This window comes from Botryllus schlosseri, chromosome 1 (assembly GCF_051294905.1).
Source record: "Botryllus schlosseri isolate E-star chromosome 1, Bs_hap1, whole genome shotgun sequence".
NCBI lineage: Eukaryota > Metazoa > Chordata > Ascidiacea > Stolidobranchia > Styelidae > Botryllus > Botryllus schlosseri.
The window spans coordinates 26,845,773-26,863,870 of NC_137236.1; the positions used below are offsets into that span (position 1 = coordinate 26,845,773).

General features: G+C 39.9%; 1 protein-coding gene across 1 annotated transcript in view; it reads right to left on the reverse strand.

Annotated features, from left to right (window-relative positions):
- Nucleotides 1-2,533: 2,533 nt before the first annotated feature.
- LOC145438882 (uncharacterized) overlaps nucleotides 2,534-18,098 on the reverse strand; it is a 48,583-nt gene continuing 33,018 nt past the window's right edge. Inside the window, exons 2-3 of the mRNA XM_080316268.1 lie at nucleotides 3,505-3,615; nucleotides 2,534-2,983 (exon numbers count right to left, since the gene is read on the reverse strand). Coding sequence (XP_080172394.1) covers nucleotides 2,691-2,983; nucleotides 3,505-3,615 — 404 coding nt within the window. The 3' untranslated portion in view covers nucleotides 2,534-2,690. The remainder of the gene's footprint in view (nucleotides 2,984-3,504; nucleotides 3,616-18,098) is intronic.

An 18,098-nucleotide genomic window follows, 5' to 3' on the forward strand; every position in this document is an offset into this window, starting at 1 on the left:
GTGGTACACTTCTGCTGCTCAGCATGCTAATCATGGATCTAATTGTAACCAGAGTGGCGTTGAATGCTTGCTACAACTGCTTCGTGGGCGGTGTCGAGAGCGTGTCCGTAAATAATCTGTACGCCCTTGTGATCTCTGTGGGCATCGTCACTATCATGATCACGGAGAAGGTTAATTGGCAATTTTCCCGCGTGTGATCAACGACCAGACCGTCGATATTCCTGAATCGAGTGGATCATGTGGGAACTCCCGAAAAGACTGTTTCGTTTGAATTGTGTCAAGTCTGCGACTATCGCAATTGTCGAAGATGAGGTGGAAATGGATGGTTATATTCGTTTGAAATGAGCCAAAAGAGTTGTCATTGCATTCGACAATGAGTTTGTACGTGAATCTCCCATGCTTGTATTATTTTCTATAGGTTGTTATCTATAATGGTCGTTCTGATGGTTTCTAAGGCTAAGTAACCGTGTGAAATTGTAACGTGCGTTCATGTAGTGACTTGAAAACATGTTAACAGAATATTCAATACACGGCCTGAAATTATGCGATGCCTCAGTGAATTTTGTGTTTGTTTATTCGATCTTTTATCGCGAGTTGATAAGCATCCGCTCAATATGGTAACGAAGGTCAAAGGATTTGATGTCCACTTTCTTCTGGGATGCTTGACACTGTGGAGGGTTCTCTTGAGTAGGCCTTTTATGCGTTATATTCTGTCAAGCTTGCTGGCAAACATACCTGGAACGCCAAGTATCCTAATATTTCTTGCTACGTAGACTGTACCGCATACAGTATGCGTATATGCCATGAATGGCGTTCAGCGCTAATACAGAAACTTCGGATTGCCTGCCGCGACCAATTAGTGGAAGATTACCTATAACCAGTGGTCGTCAATACAGAAGTATTGGTTACTCGGAGTACGAGAGCAATTACGCAACATCTAGTTCCACAGTTAGTCAAGTGGTCATATTTTGAACTATAGTTCCACCACTGCTCGAACAGTATTTAGTCGAAACGACTCATTACCGCAACAGCTAACACTTTTGGATTTGATAAACCATAATAGTAATTCGGTTCGTTTCATTAATTTCACGAATGACTAAACAAGTGGCAGATATAACCAATGGTGATTAGTAACCAATACCATTGTATCAGGTCAACGATAAATGTTTTCAGTAATAGCACCAATTTATAATGTTGCACATTTTCCGTCAGTCGTCAGGTACGGTAGATGTGTTGGACTTACCGGCCTTCATGTGAAACGCCCACTTGCAGTAATTTTGACATGTCTTGTAAATCACTCTTACTTGAGAGTTCAACTTTCTGCGACAACTAACTTCTATTTGAGTGGCAAAGATAATTTCTTTTACGACCTCTACCGACTCGTAATATGAAGTTCAACAGCAGTACCTCTACTCGGTAAAAAAGATTTTTCAGTTCGAAGCCAATGCATGATAGTTGATTTAGTGACTTATTATTAGGGCGATTTTTTAACTCAAGAAAACTGAAGATTTTGACCTGAAAAAAATAAAATTTTGACATTTTTCGACATTAAAAAACTCAATTTTGATAGTATTTTGACCTCATTTTGGAACTGTCCGTCCCTACGTAGCAGTTAGGCTTGAAACTTCCACACAATTATTTTCATGATGAAACTTAATTTTACCAAAATCTGGACCTATGAAGAATTCCAGTAGTAACATCACGCACTATGGTAGAATTAAATGAAATTAGTAGTTGTACAACGAAAGATACCTTCCTACATTTTCGGGCAGAAAGTGTCTGTCCGTATACTAAGTATAGCTTGCCAAGAATGGAGAAAGAACGTTCAATAGTAGCAGTTGTTGGCTGACAACACTGAAGTTGTGAGTATACTGCTGATGACACACCGTGTCGCTTCATTCTGACAATGTTGTCTACATGAGTGCTCTTTAACCTTTTTCGTCGTGGTACACCCTTCTAACATTTACTTGAAACTGGTTCACCTCTGACCACATAGCTCACTGATTCCGTAAATAGTAGGACTGAGCCTACTCCAGGGGTGTTCAATCTCCTTGCTATTCATGGCCGTGCTTCGATTCCATATATAGCATACTGACGAAGAGTCGTCATGGCCCATCTCGATGTCATATACTCCTGGTAAATTGTGTACTGGGAACTTCGCATCGCGGAGGGCCCTTGTGGCGTTCTGTGCCATCACTGATTTCTTCAGATATATCTTGCGTATATAAGTTGAAATTGTAGCAGCAGAACATCCCGCAGGCATACTATCTCTGCACTGAAATCGCGAGTATAAATGTTAGGAAAAGGCAACTGTAGCAAAAGGCCCTACTTATTATGCTGCTACTGATAGACGTAACCTATACCGCGAACAAATGGAGTCATATTTCTTCAAGCACATTTTCACTCATCAATGTTTTTAGGGCATGAAAGGTTTCGGAATGTCACGGAAAATATCTCACAATTCGCAAATATGACGACGAACAATTAACGCTTCGGTAGAATGGGGAAGGAAGTACGTAGTTTTGTTTGAGCATAAAGACCAACTCTTGTCCCCTACTTTGCATTTAACTGTATCAATGTATGTTCAATTGGTACTCGGTCCATTAGATATTCATTTATTTGGGTACTCACGTAGTATATATAATGGTCATGGAAAACATTATAGTCCTTATATAATACAGTAAGTACTTTTATTCATCATCACCATCATCATGATCATCATCATCATCATCATTGTTATAGAAGAAATGCAAAAACAACTTCGCGGCCATGAATACTAGAATGTATATTAGTGGGGCCGTCTTAAAAACAATCGCCTCGCAACGGCGCACAAATCTTTCCGCGTTCTCTCCTTCTAGGCCTTCTGCTGATTCTTGACAGTCCCGACGGCCCATCGCCATATACCAGACGTTGAAAATTGCGGCTCCCGCGAGGCCGCCCCACCTCATGGGAATAGGTGCGGAAAAGTCGAAGTTATCTACACCTGAGCCGAATGATACGAGGAATTTACATCTTTGTATGCTACAAAATATCATCCTATGTAGTTCAAGTCTAAACAATGAGGGGGGCGTGGCCCAAATATTTTACGCAGCTGACTTTGCAACAACGCTTTTACGCTTTATATTGCGTGCAGTTGCAATTTTTCATTCTACATGTGCATAGAAATTCACTAAAATCGACAACTAACTTATTAATCTATATTGAAAACTATTCGGCAGATTTGCAAACAAGCGAAGTTAATATTTACATCACAATATCAATATGTCATTCACTATATTCAGATTCCAATACTAAACGATCATGAAATCACACCATTCCGTCCACATCATGATCTAAAGTGAGAATGCTTAGCCGATTTATACAAGTCTGATAACATCTGATGTTAGAAGAGTATGGAAAATTCTCGAAAAAATATAATATTAGAAAAAGTGAATTTTAGGTTGTCAAAAATATTAACAGTTTGACAGAGTTGACAATGACTTTGACTTTCAGTATGTATCTCACCGTCAAGCAGGTCGGGAAATATCACCCGCTCAAACCATGTGACGCGATCGTGCATTACGCTCGACTGAATTGGTTCATTGTCAGGCCTGTTGGATGGAGTCCTTCCCGTGTCTGCAATGGAATGAGTAAACGCTTAAGGCTATGATCAACATCCTACAATGCGAACGAAAAAACGTTGATTGACCAGATCTGTCTTGGTGCTGAGTATAGAGTATAATACTGATACCGCTGATTGTGAGACCTATAGCAATTCAATCCTTTATTGGACTACACATCAGTGGAGATGCGAAGCTTCAAGAAAATTCACTGTGTTGTTTGGAGATGCGAAGCTTCAAGAAAATTCACTGTGTTGTTCGAATGCTCACAACAATATTCATGCAAGAAGTCATCCCATGCATATTTTAGCGAGCCCTTGTCCTGGCTCACTTTACTTTTTTAAAACCTGTCAAATAACTCCATTCAAAATTGGTACGTTTTTTGCCTGCGTTGAAAGATTTCTGATGGTTTCACTTGATCTACGGTCCGTAAGCTAGACATGCCGCCCTAATTTACAACATATATTACCGATTTTCGCGACGTATTATTGACTGTAGACCTCTTGCAATCTCGGTAATGGAATATACGAAGACCACGAAGTATCAACAAACATTTACTACAGAACATTCCTGGTGAAATTTAAACACGAGAACAACCGACCAGTAGATCTATTTTATTTTTCTATTATGGATCCGCTGCCGAGTCGCATTTGCGACGAACGATCATCTATCTTATTTTAATGGTCAGGTATTAATAATTTCCTTTGCATATTTTACTCACGTGAATGTAATTTTCAAAATACCAAACGAATGAATGAACGACAGCTGCAAAGATCAGGTGGCGGTGAACATTAAGCAATCCACAAAATATCTGGGCGTTGTCCTTTGCTACGATATCACTTTTTCATTTGCAAACATGAAGCATTAACGATAAATTAGCCTGACGGTAAATTTGATGACATGGCTATTCAATATACTTTTGCGAATAAGCATGCGTGACAGAAAACGCGAAATAGTGTTCAATTACATTTTGAAATGAATTTTTGAACATATTTTGTACTTAGTTCCGCAAGCCAAATCGCTCAGACTGAAGCCCTTTAAGCCTACATCCGAAACAAGCCCAAGCATTCAACCACACACCATTAGAATCTTCATCTCTGTGGTCATCGTCTGAAGCTTCCTCAGCAGTGTTATCCCCTCTTCTCCTCATATCGTTGGTAATACAGCAACGAAAAGCTTAAGTTCAATATTTGTTGAAAATAATAGGGTAAACTGGAGGGTAAATATGAATATAGTTATATCTGAGTATAAAATCCGAAGCAAGTAACCACAAGCGTTACGATGCTACTCACCACCGCAAAGCAATACCCTTAAGCGTACATACAATGCTGAGTAGACGATACTGTTTGTCTGGTGTTAATTGCCAATAGGAACGGGCCCAAGGTCAATAATTAGATGATGAAGCACCTGGAAGGAACATCTAATCACTAATTACCTTTTCAAAAGCGTTATTCCAGTGATGTAAGTTGTGGTCAGAAATTTGTCCAATTCACAAATCTTCTAAACACGTCAAGGTTTCAGTAAGAGTTTTACTGTGTTTTACACAGTTAGGGCTGCATTTGAAACAAATGATTGTTTCAAACAATCGCCTTTTAAAACAAAATGTTTTTTTAAGTTATAAAATCATGTCAGAATCGTGTAAATACATTCCAAAAAGCATGTTGTATGAGCCTACGGACAATTACCACGCAATATAGCTGACGTATACGATATGGGATGGTTGGAACCCCGAAAATAGGCGGATCAACAGCTATATATTCGTCTCACCAGTGAAAATCCGGTACGGACCAGGATGACGACGAGAGGCCGCAGAGCCTTAGTACACAGTCGCCACCTGCAAGAGTATACACGTTCCAATCAACGGCGCGTGACAATGAAAATAAATATACAAAACTACAAGAAATGTTGGGGGAAAAAGCAACCATGATACAACGAGCTATATACATCAAAGTTTTGGGACTGCAGTGCAGGACTGAGTATAGATCGCAGTTTACACGGTACTTTACAATACAAGACAATAATTGAAATACCGGCATGAAATTAAAACTTATCTAATAAATATTTCAGATAACGTTTTTTAAATAGATGATCAGGCAAATTTCTGAAGTGTACTGGTAGGGTTCCAGTTAAAGGCACCAAGTTAATAGAAACTATTCTGGGAGGACGATTTAGATCAGTGGTTCTCAATTTTATTCTAGACACGTCCGCCTTTACGACAGTGAAAAATTTAGCGCCCCCTTATCGTCATATCACAAAATCCAACTGGGATGCTACCAGTGTTGGGATCAAGTCACTACCTTCGAGTCAGGAGTCATCTCGAGCCATTGCACATTTTGACTCGAGTCAAGTCAAGTCAATCGATTTTCGAAGGTGACTCGAGTCAAGTCAAGTCACTCGTTTTTTGGAGGTGACTCGAGTCAAGTCGAGTCAAGTCAAGTCAAGTCACTAGTCAAGTCACAATTCAAGTCAAATTGAATTTCCAAAGTATCAGTGCTGATTCAAAGTCATTACATTTTGCTAGCTGCGTGAAAGACAGATTCATTGGCTATTTATCTTGAATCAAATAACGGATATATAGTTAAATACATGCAAAAATGCGTTGTATCACTCACCAACACGTAGAACTGAAAATAAAATATGCGAGTATCTGCTAGCTACACGCTATACAGTCTGTTATTATCATCCAAATTGAGGATTGAACACGAATCCTCGAGTAGTCGAAACAAATTGATATCTTATTACAATACACTACCCATTCATCTGAACATCCGTGAGAATATAAAAGCATTAACTATATTCGTTGATACAAGAGGGTTGATAAAGGTGAGCGCTGTGCAATGTAAGTACTGAGCCGTCTAAGAAAGAGATACGGTGCTATTAGATTAATCTACTACTCCTACGTAAGCTGTGATAATTTCGTTCGCGGTCAATTTATTTGCGATGCAACAATGTAGGACCAGGGAAACGTACAATCAGTGAAAGACTGGTTTCTCTTATAAAGCGGAGATCACACGTACAATATCCGGACATAGGCCTACACAAGACACAGAGAATTGATCGACACCGTTTACTTGATGACTTGAAATTGACTCGTGAATTTCGCTCTGAGTCACGAGTCAATCCACATTTCTGAAGCGCCGAGTCAAATCAAGTCAAGTCATTTTGGTAAAGTGACTCGAGTCAAGTCAAGTCATGTGAAAAAGTTGACTCGAGTCTGACTCGAGTCATCTCAACACTGGATGCTACCAACCCCAACAGATTGTTTGACGGCATGGAAGGTTATGAATGTTGATGAGAGAATTCAAAAATATGAAATTCGGTCTATATATAGAGAAACACGGGTGAATTGGAGGTAAACCACGCACAGCGCGAAAAAAATTTCAGTTGACCGCTTCTTCCCGCCTCCCCTTCAGATGCTTTCACGCTCCCAAGGGGGGCGCACCCCCAGGTTGAGAACCACTGATTCAGATACAAGCGGAAGTGACAACCCATTTGATGAGGCAGAACGAGTGAAGTGCGAATATACCGAGGCCAAAGTAGTGAAATGTTTGTCAAAGAATTGTCTGAACATTTGAGTATTTATTGCGTCCCAAGCCGGCCTTGGATCACCCTTTCGTGGGTATAAGAGGTGCGTCAGGGGTTACGCATCTTAACTTTTGCTCATTTTCTTCATTGCCCCTAATTTGTTTTCTTTTATGTTTGCTCATCTGAGATCTTTTGGGATTCGCCGAGGATTTTTTCTGCGTCTTCTTCGTCCTCTTCCCTTTGTATTATTTTAATTCAAGTATTACTGAGCCGAGGATCCAATTGGTCATGATCTTAATAAGAGCTGTTTGCTGGTCATGTGTTATCCTCTCTTCTGGGTCCATTCGTATGATCTGCTGAAGGACTTGTGCTCCAATTTTTATTCGTGTTGCTTTTTGCCATGAGTTCAGGATCTTATCCAGGGCCAGCTTCGTTATCCTCATTCTGTGAATAGGTGCGCATGTGCTTCTAGTCTTATCCCACATATTTCGCAATCTCTCGTTTTTACTGCCAATCATGTCGTCATTCTGTCGTTGTTGGGTAGTATCCCCTGCGCGATATCCCAATTTATTTCCCTTTGCTGTTGTGTTTGGGTTCTGTGGTTGATATTTCCCCAGTTTGTTCCTTTCATTTCTGATATTTCTCTTTTCAGTTGTCTGTTCAGCATACCTTTGTATACATCTTTTCTGTTTTGGGGCAAGATCTTCTGTACTGATTTCGATGTCTATCATTGCCTCATTGACATTTTCCCAGTGTAGGGTGGTTGTAATGTGTGTGGCTTGTTGTTTTGGATGTGGCACTTTTTATATCTCTAGAGTACAAGGGCCAGCTGTTTGATGGTCTATTCTTTGCAACTCATCCCATTCACTTTCCCTTCATTTTTTAGGTAGCCTACATGATTGCTGGTTTGATGAAAGCGATATCTGTTTTTCTTGAGACGTCCACAGTATCCAACCCCCTTAGGGTTTTACTCAATGTCAGGCTCCTATATGTCATTTTTCTTTCTAGGCCAAAAAGGAAGGATTTGACTTTTTCTCTCAGCTTTGCTGCTAGGTGTTTAACGAATCCCGATGTTGCCGCTTGGTATACGAAGAGAGGCAGTATATTCGTTCTTACTATCACTACTTTTTCATGTCTTGGCAGATTCATTTTATCTACCTCGCTCATGATTTGGTCCGCTTTTCTTATTGCTTCCTCCCATTGTTTTTATGTAGTCTGCTCTCGGAGACTTATTTTGTTTCCAGGGATTGTTTTCTCCGTGGCCCATTTTAGCACCCTTGCTGGTGTTTGGCAGGCTCCCATCTCCGAAACGTACTCCCATTGTTTTTTCCTTGTTACTTTTCATGGTACTTGCCTTGCCGAATTTGTTTCTTATGTCAATTGTCTTTTTGTATTCCTTTTCGTCTCCGAGTGTTTAGAGATAGCGTCCGCATATGAGGGCGTTGTTATTTTGTCCTTGTGTCCTGTTAGCTTGTACCAATTGATGTCGCTGTTTATACATTGTAGGAGTGATTCCGTTGTGATTGGGAAGAGGAACATAGACAGCGGGTCTCCTTGTTTTAGTCCAGATTTGATTAGAATGTATTTTGCAGTTCTACCACCAATCGAGACTTTTTCCTCTCCCTTTTGATATCTTTTTAAGGTACTGCTGCTTCGAGGGCTCCCTGCATAAACTCGTGGTTGATCATGGCGTATGCTTTTTTGAACGTCTCCTGAGACTATCACTCCTTTTTAGTATTCTCGCCAGTCTGCCCCGATCTTCCTTATAATTAGGTTCAACTGGCACATGTTGTCTGGCAAATTGACGTATTGATGGCTGTGTGTTATATGCTTTAGGTTGTTTTTAGTCTGTTTGAGATTATCTTGTTTAGTATCTTGTAGTCCGAATTTAGTAATGTAATTGGCTTGTCATTTTTTTCCCTGTCATACCTTTTTTGTAGATGACTTTAATTATACCTCGTGCCAGTTCTGGAGGTATTTTTTGTACTCCGTATATCTTGCTGAGTGTTTCCGTAAGCTCCTTTAGTATGGTTTTTGAATTGAGTACATAAAATTCCGCACTTATTCCGTCTTCCCCAGGCGTTTGCCTTAATCTTTGCTGGGTTATCGCCAGTTTAACTTCAAGGAGTTGGATTTACCTAAATCGATATATAGCATCTATAAGATCAGAGGTCAGAAATTGTCTATATAGGAATATCTTGGATGTCTGCTTCCGTTCTTCTCTTCTACGTATAACGTACAAGAAAATGTCGTTTCGGATTTGAGAATCATTCCTCCTATATGTATCTCATATTTGTTGTTGGTTTATCATTGCAAAACCGATGACCTCGAATTATTTACACATCGATCTTTCGTCATCGGCTGGATCAGTTCCAGAAAACAAGAAACCACAGAGTGTAAATTGCGCCTATGCCGAAAAAAAGTTTCCCGAATGGCCTATATGTTGATTAACCAACGTTGTCGAGAGACTCAGATACTGCGGATTATTAATATTATTATTATTGGTACAACACAGTGGCGCTTATCGTAATCTTGGGGACGGCTTTCATTCTCTTCTCCCAGTCAATCTTCAGTCACCCTCACTAGCACGCGCCCCCAGCGTTGTCTCAGCTACCGCCTTGTAGCACGGCTCACTTTCGGTCTGGGCTTTTCAACGCACTACCGTAGTAGCAGGATCGGCGATGAGGAGCCCAGAGAAACCTCCGACACGTAGAAGTTGGTCAGAACCGGGATTCGAACCCACCTCCACTGGTGTCGTGACTGCACTGCGTAACCAACTGCGCCACTCGCTTCCCCGAGATACTGCGGATATACTTTCTCTGAATATAGAGCTTGTTCATTGTGAAACATTTTCTAGATTTTTCCGACTTGACTCTTGCTACTAATCATTCCGATAGTTTAGGATGGGTTGGTGGGCCATTAGTGATTAAGAAGCCCCTGTAGAACGGTCAGGTTTGAGGTTTTATTCATATTCGATTGGATACAAGAGCTTCACATAGGAAAATGTGAAGATAGTAAAACATCGAGGTTCATTCAACAAAAATAATGGCGTGGAGATCAAGTTACTCGGAATAGTGATTACGAGAGCTCACGAATCTTGGTTGATTTTTCTAATATCGATCATTGAGTCTTCAAAACAATTTCTATACTTCAAAGTCGATTATTCAAACTTAAACGCTTGTCTAATTACGATAATAAATATAATGGTGTTAGCTAGATCCTTCAACGAACAGAAATAAATGTTTAGTGTGGGTGTTCCATGGCATGGGTCGACATTCGACAATCTTCTCTCGACGCGACCCCGATTCAAACGAAAATAAAATAATTCGACAAATGTTGTCTTCCGATATGTAGAAGAGCATTCGAAGGAATGCTTAAACTAAATCAGAGGTCTCAAACACGCGGCCCCGACGGCATTTTGGAATTTCAAGTATTCGACAATATATTTATGTGCCACATATATTTTCTAGATTTAAGAACTTCAAGTTCAACCTAAAACTACTATAAAAATCACTGAAATCTCGACAAACTACACTATCACATCACTTTAAAGGGGACTCAAGTCAAAAACCTAACTTGCGGATGGCTACCCCAATCTCCATGAGATTTTCACAGTCGCTAGATGTCGCTATGCTACATACAAAAACATTGGTTCTACTCTGCATATGGTGGCATATTGAGGATTTGAAGGACAGAAAATACACCGACACAGGGACTGCAAACTCTCAAAATTTGAAAGCCTTTTTACGATATAACACCTTCTTTAGGAAGTATTACGAAAGTGCTGTGCTATGCTAAAATTTGAAGGAATATGTGATACCTTTCTCGGAGAAATTTTGTTTCAAAATTTATAATTCAAATTTGTATCATAAAATTGCTGTAAGTTTGCTATAAAGTTCCGTAACTCTTAGCATGGTTGACGTATGTAAAAAATATTTAGCATAGGACATGTTTGACTGTCCATTTGCAAAGTATCAAGTCAACAAGTGTTACCGATGTAATGATGAGAATGATTGCCAGTATGCTTGAATGACAACTGACAACAATCTAACAAATTTGAACCCGGAGATAATATATATATATGTTCTAATGGTCAAACCATATATTTTATGAAGTTATCGGACGGAGCATGCGATCTTTTGGTTGGAACTTGACCCCTCCCCCCATTATCAAAGGAAAATAGAAATAAAATGTTGCTGTTTTTAATTATTGTTTTGGTGAAATATGGGCATGGTGTGGCAGATGTGACTCCTTATTTACAACCAGAAATAAATTTTGATTTTTCTGCAACTTTTTGACTTGCCAGTCCTCTTAAAAGCTACCGTGCGGTAGAAGACCAGCTATTTCGTCACATTTCTAGTTCATGATGATAAAACATCGATCGTTGAGGATTTGTGAGAGAAAATTGTGATTTGGTTTGAGAGAGAGAGAGAGATATGGTATTCTTTTTCGCCTGCACCATCGAGATGCTTTGACGATTAGATGCGATACGGCGTTTATAGTAAGGTCATCTAGTCTGCACTCCCGTTTTTTTTCTCCTCCATGCTATCCGTGATTGCTGAGCGCCTAGCAGGATAGCCGCGGATACCAGTTTCCGAGTCTTTGGTCTGACCCGGCCGGGGATCGAACCCACGACCTACCGATCGAGAAGCCGGACGCACAACCATTACACTACCTCGCTCGGTGCATGCAACCTTTCGTAAAATTACTCGATTTCAGATGATTGACTGTGTGAGTGAATAAAAACGACCCGAGTTGAGTCGGGTCAAACGTTGACATCAGAGAAGGACTTGCGACTCGGAACGGTGACTTTGTCATCCTACGGACGTAACAAACTATGAAATTATCACGGGACTAGTAATATATCAAAGGTCATAGCTATCTAATCAGGTCAGTATGGCAACCATCGTCATTATGCGAAAATTGAGTAGTTGTAGTTGTAGTTCTAGCTACGTATTTTGAAAATTAGGTAGTTGTAGTTCTAGTTGCGGATTTTGAAAATTCAGCAGTTCCAGTTCTAGTTCTAGTTACAAATATGAAAAAATATTAGCTGCCCAACAACTAGAAACACGTGTCGTGGTTTTGGGCGAATTTAGATGCCGGTGTTCTGTTGAATGACGTTTTTGCAGCCATTGCTCGCTCAAAGCTATCGCTGCTAACAGTGGAGTAGCCAGAAGGTGGCTTTTGAGGACAGAATCTCCTCCGTTTCAAACTTGAAACCCCGTTCTTTCGAATTGTCTAATACATGTCTGATATTTCCGATAACCTAATAATTAACGTGTTGACGAGGAGAATGAAATCTAGCTCTGAACGGTTGCGCGGTGTAATAATTTTTAATAATTTATATATTGAAAGCAATGCATTACGTGATTAGTACTAAGCTTCTGGGTTGATGTGTTACTATTAGGCAATTACGAAATTAGATTCAAAGTGCAAATAAAATATTATTACCGCGTAATGATTCAAAATAATGGAGATTAGGAAATATTGTTAACTTTTTTTTTATTCACACCGACCCATAGACACCAAAATGTATGGGATGTTACAGCTTGGTCACTATCCCGAGCGGTGCGTAGCTTGGCCAAATCCAGTGTTGGTATCAAGTCACTAACGTCGAGTCACAAGTCATCATTGTACATTTTGACTTGAGTCAAGTGAAGGCAATCGGTTTTTAAAAGTGACTCGAGTCAAGCCACTGGATATTTGGAGGTGGCTTGAGTCAAATCAAGTCGAGTCGAGTCGAGTCGAGCCGAGCTGAACCGAGCTGAACCGAGCCGAGAGCCGAGCCAAGCCAAGCCAATTCAAGCCAAGTCAAGTCATAATTCGAGTCAAGTGGCCTTTTCGAAGTATGAGGCATGATTATGTCATTGCATTTCGCCGACAAGACATAGCGTATTGGTCAAGCATCCGACTTTTTAATCGGTAGGTCGTCGATTCAACCCCCGGCCGTGTCAAACCAAAATGCCTGATTAGTAACACTGGCATCCATGACTTCATTGTTTGGCGCTCATATGCTATACTGGGATAGCATGGAGAGCTGATGCAAGACTTACAATGTCGTACAAGGCTATATCTGTAACTTCCTTGTCCAGCGGCATATGCACATAATGCACTCATGATATGCATATGCACAGATCGAGTGTATGGTCATCATGAGTCGGTGTATATGCCACAAAAACATCACGGATAAAAATAAACTACGCCTTTATTAAATGGATTAAATGGATGAACAGCAGATAGAGTTTTCTGAAGCATGTGCTGAACCATTTACAACACCATGGTCTATTTTTATCAAATCTCTGACCACTACTGAGGCTTTCTGCAACAATCGCAAAAGTAAATTCAAGTTTTCAACAAAGGCTTCATCAAAATTTATCTCGCATTTGTAGAGATGTTATCCTAATCTTACCTCCAATCTGAGCCAAATTTACTCGGGCCATAAACTTTCGCCGCCCTAATGTTCATCAAATGCAATCTAATAATTTTTGAGCAAGTGAAAATATAAATGCGAACCAAAATTTTATAATTCGTAGTTATCAGGAACTTATTTTCTTTTGCATTTATTTTAATTTTACACACCTTATCGGTAGGGCTGGGCACAATGATTCGAGTACTCGAATCTGAATCGAGTATTTATTTTCATGATTCGAGTCGAGTAGTAAAAGACGAATTTTTCGAGTACTGAAATTATACGCTCTTCGCCACTGAAAGTTAATTTATCAACAAAAATTATAGCTTCAATACTATTTTTCACTTTGGCAGACATGAAACCTTGATTTGCCGTACCGCAGCATACAAAACAGGGTATAAAATACTTGTACAACGCCACGAACGTTACTAGAAATTGCGATGTCTTAGATTGCCTCATTGACATTTCCCAATGTATAGAATGGGCTGTAATATGTGTGGCTTGTTGTTTGGGATGGGAAACTTTTTATATCTCTAGAGTACAAGGGTCAGCTGATGGTCCATTCTTTGCTACAACTCATCCCATTCACTTTTCCCTTCATTTTTTAGGTAGCCTACATGATTGCTGGTTTTATGAAAGCGATATCTTTTATTCTTGAGATGTCCACAGTATCCCCCCCCCATCCCCCCCCCTAGGGTCTTAATCAATGTCAGGCTCTTATATGTAATTTTTCCTTCTAGGCCACAAAGGAAGAATTTGACTTTTTCTCTCAGCTTCGCTGCTAGGTCTTCAAGGAATCTCGATTTTGCTGCCGGTATACAAAGAGTGGCAGTATATTCGTTCTTACTATCACTTCTTTTTCATGACTTGGCTGATTCATTTTCCCTATACCTCCCTCGCTCATGAATCGGTCCGCTTTTCTTATTGCTTTCTCCCATTGTTGTTATGTAGTCCGCTCTCGGAGACTTATTTTGTTCCAAGGATTGTTTTCTCCTTGGCCCATTTTAGCACCCTTGCTGGTGTTCGGCAGGCTCCCTTCGCCGAAACGTACTCCCATTGATTTTCCTTGTTTCTTTTCATGGTACTTGCCTTGCCGAATTTGTTTATTATGTCAATTGTCTTTTTGTATTCTTTTTCGTCTCCGAGTGTTATAGAGAAAGCGTCCGCATATGAGGGGGTTGTTATTTTGTCCTTGCGTCCTGTTAGCTTGTACCAATTGATGTCGCTGTTTATACATTGTAGGAGTGATTCCGTTGTGATTGGGAAGAGGTACATAGACAGCGGGTCTCCTTGTTTTAGTCCAGATTTGATTAGAATGTATTTTGCAGTTCTACCACCAATCGAGACTTTATCCTCTCCCTGTTGATATCTTTTTAAGCTACTGCTGCTTAGAGGGCTCCCTGCATAAACTCGTGGTCGATCATGGCGTATGCTTTTTTGAACGTCTCCCGAGACGATCACTCCTTTTTAGTATTCTCGCAAGTCTGCCCCGATCTTCCTTATAATTAGGTTCAACTGGCACATGTTGTTTGGCAAATTGACGTATTGATGGCTGTGTGTTATATGCTTTAGGTTGTTTTTAGTCTGTTTGAGATTATCTTGTTTAGTATCTTGTAGTCCGAATTTAGTAATGTAATTGGCTTGTCATTGTTTCCCTGTCATACCTTTCTTGTAGATGACTTTAATTATACCTAGTGCCAGTTCTGGAGGTATTTTTTGTACTCCGTATATCTTGTGAGTGTTTCCGTAAGCTCCTTTAGTATGGTTTTTGAATTGACTACATAAAATTTCGTACTTATTCCGTCTTCCCCAGGCGTTTGCCTTCATCTTTGCTGTGTTATCGCCAGTTTAACTTCATGGAGTTGGATTTACCTAAATCGACAGATAAGTATCTATAAGATCGGAGTTCAGTAATTGTCTATAGGAAAATCTTAGATGTCTGCTCCCGTTCTCTTCAACGTACAACGTACAAGAAAATGTCGTTTCGGATTTGAGAATGTGAGCATAGCCATCATTCCTCCTATATGTATCTCATATTCGTTGTTGGTTTATCATTGCAAAACCGATGACCTCGAATTATTTACACATCGATCTTTCGTAATCGGCTGGATGAGTTCCAGAAAACAAGAAACCACGGAGTGTAAATCGCGCCTATGCCGAAAAAATGTTTAAATTGATCGTATAGCGATCCCCGCATGGCCTATATGTTGATTAACCAACGCTGTCGAGAGACTCAGAAACTGCGGATATACTTTCTCTGAATATAGAGCTTGTTCATTGTGAAACATTTGTTAGAATTTTCCGACTTGACTCTTGCTACTGATCAATCCGATAGTTTAGGATGGGTTGGTGGGCCATTAGTGATTAAGAAGCCCCTGTAGAACGGTCAGGTTTGAGATTTTATTCATATTCGATTGGATACAAGAGCTTCACATAGGAAAATGTGACGAAAGTAAAGCGTGGTTCATTCAACAGAAAAATAATGGCGTGGAGATCAAGTTACTCGGAAGAGTGATTACAAGGGCTCACGAATCTTGGTTGATTTTTCTAATATCGATCGTTGAGAAGAGTCTTCAAAACAATTTCTATACTCCAAACTCGATTATTTAAACTTAAACGCTCGTCTAATTACGATAATAAATATAACGGTGTTACCTAGGTCCTTCAACGAACAGAAATAAATGTTTAGTGTAGGTGTTCTATGGCATGGGTCGACAATCTTCTTCCGACGCGACCCCGATTCAAACGAAAATAAAATAATTCGACAAATGTTGTCTTCCGATATGTAGACGGGCATTCGAAGGAATGCTTAAACTAAATCAGAGGTCTCAAACACGTGGCCCCGACGGCATTTTGGAATTTCAAGTATTCGACAATATATTCACGTGCCACACATCTTTTTTAGATTTAAGAACTTAAAGTTCAACCCAAAACTACTATAAAAATCACTGAAATCTCAACAAACTACACTATCACATCACTTTAAATGGCACTCAAGTAAAAAACCTAACTTGCGGATGGCTACCCCAATCCCCATGAGATTTTCACAGTCGCTAGATGTCGCTACGCTATGGTTCTACTCTGCATATGGTGGCATATTGAGGATTTGAATGACAGAAAATACACCGACACAGGGACTGCAAACTCTCGAAATTTTAAAGCCTTTTTCCGATATAACGCCTTCTTTAGGAAGTATTACGAAAGCGCTATGCTAGGCTAAAATTTGAAGGATTATGTGATACCCATCTCGGAGAAATTTCGTTTCAAAATTAAAGATTCAAATTTATGTCATAAATTTGCTGTAAGTTTGCTATGAAGTTCCGTAACTCTTAGCATGGTTGACGTATGTAAAAAATATTTAGCATAGGACATGTTTGACTGTCCATCTGCAAAGTATCAAGTCAATGAACAAGTGTTACCCATGTAATGATGAGAATGATTGCCAGTATGCTTGAATGACAACTGACAACAATCTAACAAATTTTTACCCGGAGATAATATATATATGTTCTAATGGTCAAACCATATATTTTATGAAGTTATCGGACGGAGCATGCGATCTTTTGGTTGGAACTTGACCCCTCCCCCCATTATCAAAGGAAAATAGAAATAAAATGTTGCTGTTTTTAATTATTGTTTTGGTGAAATATGGGCATGGTGTGGCAGATGTGACTCCTTATTTACAACCAGAAATAAATTTTGATTTTTCTGCAACTTTTTGACTTGCCAGTCCTCTTAAAAGCTACCGTGCGGTAGAAGACCAGCTATTTCGTCACATTTCTAGTTCATGATGATAAAACATCGATCGTTGAGGATTTGTGAGAGAAAATTGTGATTTGGTTTGAGAGAGAGAGAGAGATATGGTATTCTTTTTCGCCTGCACCATCGAGATGCTTTGACGATTAGATGCGATACGGCGTTTATAGTAAGGTCATCTAGTCTGCACTCCCGTTTTTTTCTCCTCCATGCTATCCGTGATTGCTGAGCGCCTAGCAGGATAGCCGCGGATACCAGTTTCCGAGTCTTTGGTCTGACCCGGCCGGGGATCGAACCCACGACCTACCGATCGAGAAGCCGGACGCACAACCATTACACTACCTCGCTCGGTGCATGCAACCTTTCGTAAAATTACTCGATTTCAGATGATTGACTGTGTGAGTGAATAAAAACGACCCGAGTTGAGTCGGGTCAAACGTTGACATCAGAGAAGGACTTGCGACTCGGAACGGTGACTTTGTCATCCTACGGACGTAACAAACTATGAAATTATCACGGGACTAGTAATATATCAAAGGTCATAGCTATCTAATCAGGTCAGTATGGCAACCATCGTCATTATGCGAAAATTGAGTAGTTGTAGTTGTAGTTCTAGCTACGTATTTTGAAAATTAGGTAGTTGTAGTTCTAGTTGCGGATTTTGAAAATTCAGCAGTTCCAGTTCTAGTTCTAGTTACAAATATGAAAAAATATTAGCTGCCCAACAACTAGAAACACGTGTCGTGGTTTTGGGCGAATTTAGATGCCGGTGTTCTGTTGAATGACGTTTTTGCAGCCATTGCTCGCTC